This window comes from Apium graveolens, chromosome 5 (genome assembly GCF_009905375.1).
Source record: "Apium graveolens cultivar Ventura chromosome 5, ASM990537v1, whole genome shotgun sequence".
NCBI classification, from domain to species: domain Eukaryota; kingdom Viridiplantae; phylum Streptophyta; class Magnoliopsida; order Apiales; family Apiaceae; genus Apium; species Apium graveolens.
The window spans coordinates 237,829,272-237,834,682 of NC_133651.1; the positions used below are offsets into that span (position 1 = coordinate 237,829,272).

At 30.5% G+C, this 5,411-nt stretch overlaps 1 protein-coding gene across 1 annotated transcript; it reads right to left on the bottom strand.

Annotated features, from left to right (window-relative positions):
• Positions 1-211: 211 nt before the first annotated feature.
• On the bottom strand, positions 212-3,647 carry LOC141661660 (pectin acetylesterase 8-like). The gene is made up of 12 exons (XM_074468670.1): positions 3,433-3,647; positions 3,104-3,186; positions 2,725-2,857; positions 2,552-2,628; positions 2,212-2,298; positions 1,873-1,997; positions 1,752-1,782; positions 1,617-1,670; positions 1,400-1,477; positions 1,024-1,117; positions 759-901; positions 212-591 (listed from the first exon to the last, which is right to left on the bottom strand). Exons 1-12 carry the CDS (start codon positions 3,551-3,553, stop codon positions 421-423), a joined length of 1,197 nt encoding a protein of 398 aa, XP_074324771.1. The 5' UTR covers positions 3,554-3,647; the 3' UTR covers positions 212-420.
• Positions 3,648-5,411: the final 1,764 nt, after the last annotated feature.

Consider the following 5,411-nt stretch of genomic DNA (forward strand, 5'->3'; position numbering starts at 1 on the left):
CATGCCTCCTGTGAGCCAAGTAGAGCCTTCATGCGTATACACCAGTGTGCATAATTATCTTTGGTAAGCTTTGGAACAGATAGAAAATTATTCATCCTTGGATAGCTCTGATACCAATCTGTTGTGTATGTGTCTAGGGTTTAGGTATATTTCTGTGTATAAGGTGCAGAATGGAATATAGAATCAAGAGAAGAACTATGTATTCTGGGCTTCTAATATATTCTGTATATTTCAATCTTTTCAATCTTATTAAAAATAATATAATCTTCTCCTTTATATAATAGGAGAATATAAAACATCATACATGAATTAAAATAGATACATCTACTGAGTTCTTTGAACCATACTTAATGCAACCTCTTATATTCTTCTACATTCTCTGAACCAACAATATGCATGAATATTCCTGAATTTCAGGAGTTAGTTTACTTGTTCAACATTACAAAGGTGAGATGCACCCCAAGTATAGTTGTTACAAGCATTCGGCTCAGAGGCATCAAGAACACATTGTTGCGGAAATCTATGTTTTCTATCAATCAATTGAATTAGCTCCTCGTCGTTAAACCATTTTCCAACTGCGTCTGATATTGTCTGTCATATCGTCAAAACAATATTAATTTATGTCCCAAGTGTACTTAAATCAATTTAATTGTGCTGCTTGTGTCTATAATGATTAATAATTTAGAAAGTCTACATGCAACTAAGTACGGATCATGTCTAAAGTTCGGAAGATATATCTAGGAAAGAGATCACGGTACCATATGATCAAGCATGGAGTTGGGATCTCCTAGCCATTTACTTTGAAACTCGGATTGAGAATGAGTGTGACAGGCGTTTATGAATAACCCCCTTCTGGAAAGGTTTCCCATGGTCACCTCTTGCATAATTTTCAACCTAAAATCTGAACCAAAAAAAGCCCCGTTCCTTTAATTATAACATAGCTGCACTGATACATAAAAAAACCCATCTCTTTTATAGGTTAGAACTAGGGGTTGTGATGTTGAGGAATTTCAAAGTACTTACTTTTCCATTGTTTCTGCACAGTAGTTGGGCAGCCCGTTAAATTATATAGGCATGACCGAGTAGAGCCTGCAGGCAACCGAATAGTTGCTGCTATCTGAAACAAAGAATAAATTGTTTCATGAAATAAATAAAATATTTTGTTTGATAACACAATGATAAGCCAGCTACATAAAGGATATTTTTTGGGTATTACATATTTGTTCCAACTTCAAACAATTAAAGTTGCCAAGTTGGTTAATATCACCATACCTCTGAACTACTCCCTATGTTTTTTTTGGAAGAAGATTTGAAAAGAATTAGATGTCAACCTGTTCTAGGGGAGTCACATCACAGACAGTATGAAGAAAGTTGTAAGAGTGTCAGTAGAAGTACTTACCTGGAAAGTATCAAATGCAGAATTTAACAGAAACAGAGGAGTCTGGATATCTGGAACAACATTACTTGGGTAGAGGCACTGCAAATTTCTTAATTAGCTACCAACCAAAACTTATTTTCTAGTTTCTGAAATAGTATAGACTTAATTTAGTGTTGACATTTATTTGTAATTCTGAAAAGCATAATAGTTTACAACAGTAGAAAACGTGAGAATATACCAAGGTAGTATCCATCTTTGATGTGCAAGATACTGGTAAATTTGTCGCAGATCCCTACAGGTTAAAACATATTTTAATTTTGTTAGTGAATCATGATTCAGGCATCAGATTGTGGAGGGGATAAAACTTAGTTACATGAAGTTCAACAAATCCAGACGGATTATTCCTGTTGATCAGGAAAAAAATACATGTTATTCAGTTTGAATGCGTAGCGAACCAATATAAAATGGAACAGAAAAAAATAATTTAGACTTACAGGGTAACGAAATAAGAAGCATCCGACAGGCATTTCACTTTAGTAAAAGTAGGTAGATGATTCCTAAATCTATCACAATGCAACATTGCTCCCAACCCGCCTGCAGAACTGCCAGAGAGAAGTACCTGCATAACATATGGCAGTTAATATTTTCAAATTCTTGCTTAGTCGTTAAAGCAAATAGGCATTGTTTAATATTTATAGTCCCTATGCCTTGGTACCATAGAATCAGTATATATCAAATCAGACATCCTCCACATTGCCTAAGTGCGCCCTGCGATTTTCTGACTATCTGTATATTAATACAAACGAATTGTACAAAAATGGAAAGGAGCATACATTGGGGGCATTTTTCATTCCAAGTTCCGAAAGCTCATCCATGATAGCACTGAAAATTCTACCACCTCGGTAGTACGGCCCATCTGCCTGTTTATCGGAAAATAATAATTATATATAAGGTCGTTTTCTTTATCACACATCAAATCATTTTAGTCTGCACATCCTATAGATCACTTACGCATCATCAATGTCTATAAATTACGTGTTTATAAACAAATTACATTGCATATTAATGGACACCTCTATATACATATGTGATATGTGGGTGGGTATGTATATAAACACACTCAAAAACTAAATATGTGGGTTGGTATGTATATAAACACACTAAAAAACTAACCGCAGATTCTTGTTTGTCACCAGTGAAGCAGGAGCCGTCACAGTATCTAACATATACCCTGTTCCAGTTAAAAAAGTCTGCAGATAATCGAAAGCCGCGAGGAATAAATCAGATTGTATTCGAGAAATTATAGGAAATAGCACAAAATATGTTGAATGGTTTTCCAATCTTACATGGGTTTAGAGTTCTATTATTGCTTAAAATTCCAGTAAAATAAGAACTCTTCATTTTCGTTGATGAACCAAGACCGCTGCTATCATTCATTCGCGTCCGACATTCTTCAGTTGTAGTACACCAGTATCCTCCCTACAACAGAGCCTTATATCAATTTACATAATCTTTACAACTTGTATAATACAATTTACTTGTATTAATGAGTACAATTATAAGTAACATAACAAATCCTGTTTAAACCAAATTCAGATACAAATTCCAATCATGATTAGATGTATAAATACTTGTTATTAGATTAACTTTATAGAAAAGAAGTAGATCATATGTAATGTCAAATATGAGATAAAAGAATATGCTATAAAAAGATAACAATCAAACCTGCAAGTGTAACAGCCAATTCTTGGCTCCCTCCTCTTTACCCCAATCAAGCTGGTAGGCAGGTGGACTTCCATCCAGACACACTGTACACATACACAGATACCATATCTATAGATTACTCACATTTATATCATCAAAAGTCATAGATGTACCAATATATAACCACACTACCACGTTTACAATATTAATAAGATAATAATATATATGAACACACAATGGCCAAACCTGCAAGGGCTTATCTCAGGATGAAGCCCCCGGCTGAACTCGAAAATCGTTACAACACACTGCAATCTCAGGGTTACATGGTGAAAGGATATTGATATATTTACCTGCTCCATTGGCAACAGCACTCTGAAGCTTGATTAAATCAGGTGCATTTGCCATAGCTTGGAGCCCATGAAAAACAATGTAAACAAGTGCCACTATTTGATTAATTGAGCCCATCTTCATGTTCGCAGGCTACACATTACATTCATATGCGGTGTCTATACATTATTGCATATAAACGCACTAACGCTACATTATTGCAGAATTTTGGATACCGAATCTTTAACATTCGAGAAAATTGTTTTTTTACAGAGCACAGTAGCCACATATATATAATTCACAATTTTTTTTACAATTATAAATAAGTATCTACATTTGAAGGACATAACATAAACTATTAACCACTCAGAGCTATTCACCTCTTATTCACAATATTTAATCAATATAAATTATAAAGTGAACTCATGCTGAGATCGGTCGTCCTCAGTGTTAAAAGGCAAGAACCACATGTGACTTGAAAGTCACGAGAATATCAAAAACTCCCGCTATTATAGTCCTAATTTGGATTACAATTTATGATTTGGTATTATAGATCATAATTCGCTAGTTTATATAAAATCCAAACAAATATATTTTTGTTTATACTCAGATTTTATAGTATTTAATATATCTTATTTAATCTCCCGGTTATCAAAAAAATCTTGATTATATAAAGATAATTTTTAAAATTTGGCTTTTTAACTTAGGTAGCAAAATAACAAAACCAATTACTTTTCGTGAGCACCTAATTAATATAAAAAGAACGGATTAGTTTATTTATAAGTCATATTCTTCAATTATAATATATTCCATAAGTAAAACTAAATAAATAAATTTTCTATAATTTTGTAGTTACGGGAAATCGAACTGAATTTAAAATGAAACTAATAATTGAAATATATAACGATAACCAAAATTTGATATTTTGTTATTATTTCATCGTTATTTAATTATTTTGTTGTTATGCGAAATTAAACATAAAATTACAATGAAACTAAATATACGGAGTCGAGCTTGTCTTTGACTTCAAATTAATTAATTACATTATAGAGTGATAACTATTATTTAATATTTTTGACTTCAAATTAATTAATTACATTATAGAGTGATAACTATTATTTAATATTTTGGTAATACTGTTCATTCAAAATGGTGTTTTCTTATTGATAAAGAAATTATTCTCGGCTTTTAATTAATATACTTCTAGTATATAACATTTATTACTTTAGTAACACTGTATTCTATCGAAATAGTGTTTCTTCATTTTCAAAAATTAGTAAACTCTTAGTAGATTATTTCATTATTATCATATTAATAGAAATTTTAATTTGATAATTGATTAATATACCTTTCATGATAACAAAAGGGGATTTTATACAATTTCACTATTGTTACTATTTGTCAATTAATTGAGTCTGCGATGTAAGGTTTTCATCATCATCATCATCATCATCATCATCATTAATATTACTATTGTTATTATTGTTATTATTTTTATTATTATTATTATTATTATTATTATTATTATTGTTGTTGTTGTTGTTGTTGTTTTTGTTGTTGTTGTTCTTCTTCTTATTATTATTATTATTATTATTATTATTATTATTATTATTATTATAGTATAATTTTTATCTGATAATTAATGAAACCCAAATTTGTTTATTATTTAATATTCTCAGTTTCTCATTAATAACTAATAATGTATATTTTTTATTTTTTTATTAATTTAATCTTTTAGTGACATAATGTTTTATACATGAAAATACCATACCATACTATTAACACGATTTCTCCATTTAAGAAAGAGTATAGACAAGAAAACACATGTAAGTTTTTGAGTTAATCTAGTTAACTTTATTCTCGTAATAAAATTAATTTTGTCATTACAGTTATAATTAAGAAAACACATGTAAACTTTTGAGTTAATCTAATTAACTTTATTCTCGTAATAAAATTAACTTTGTCATTACAGTTATAAATCACTAATCTTATTCATACCCAA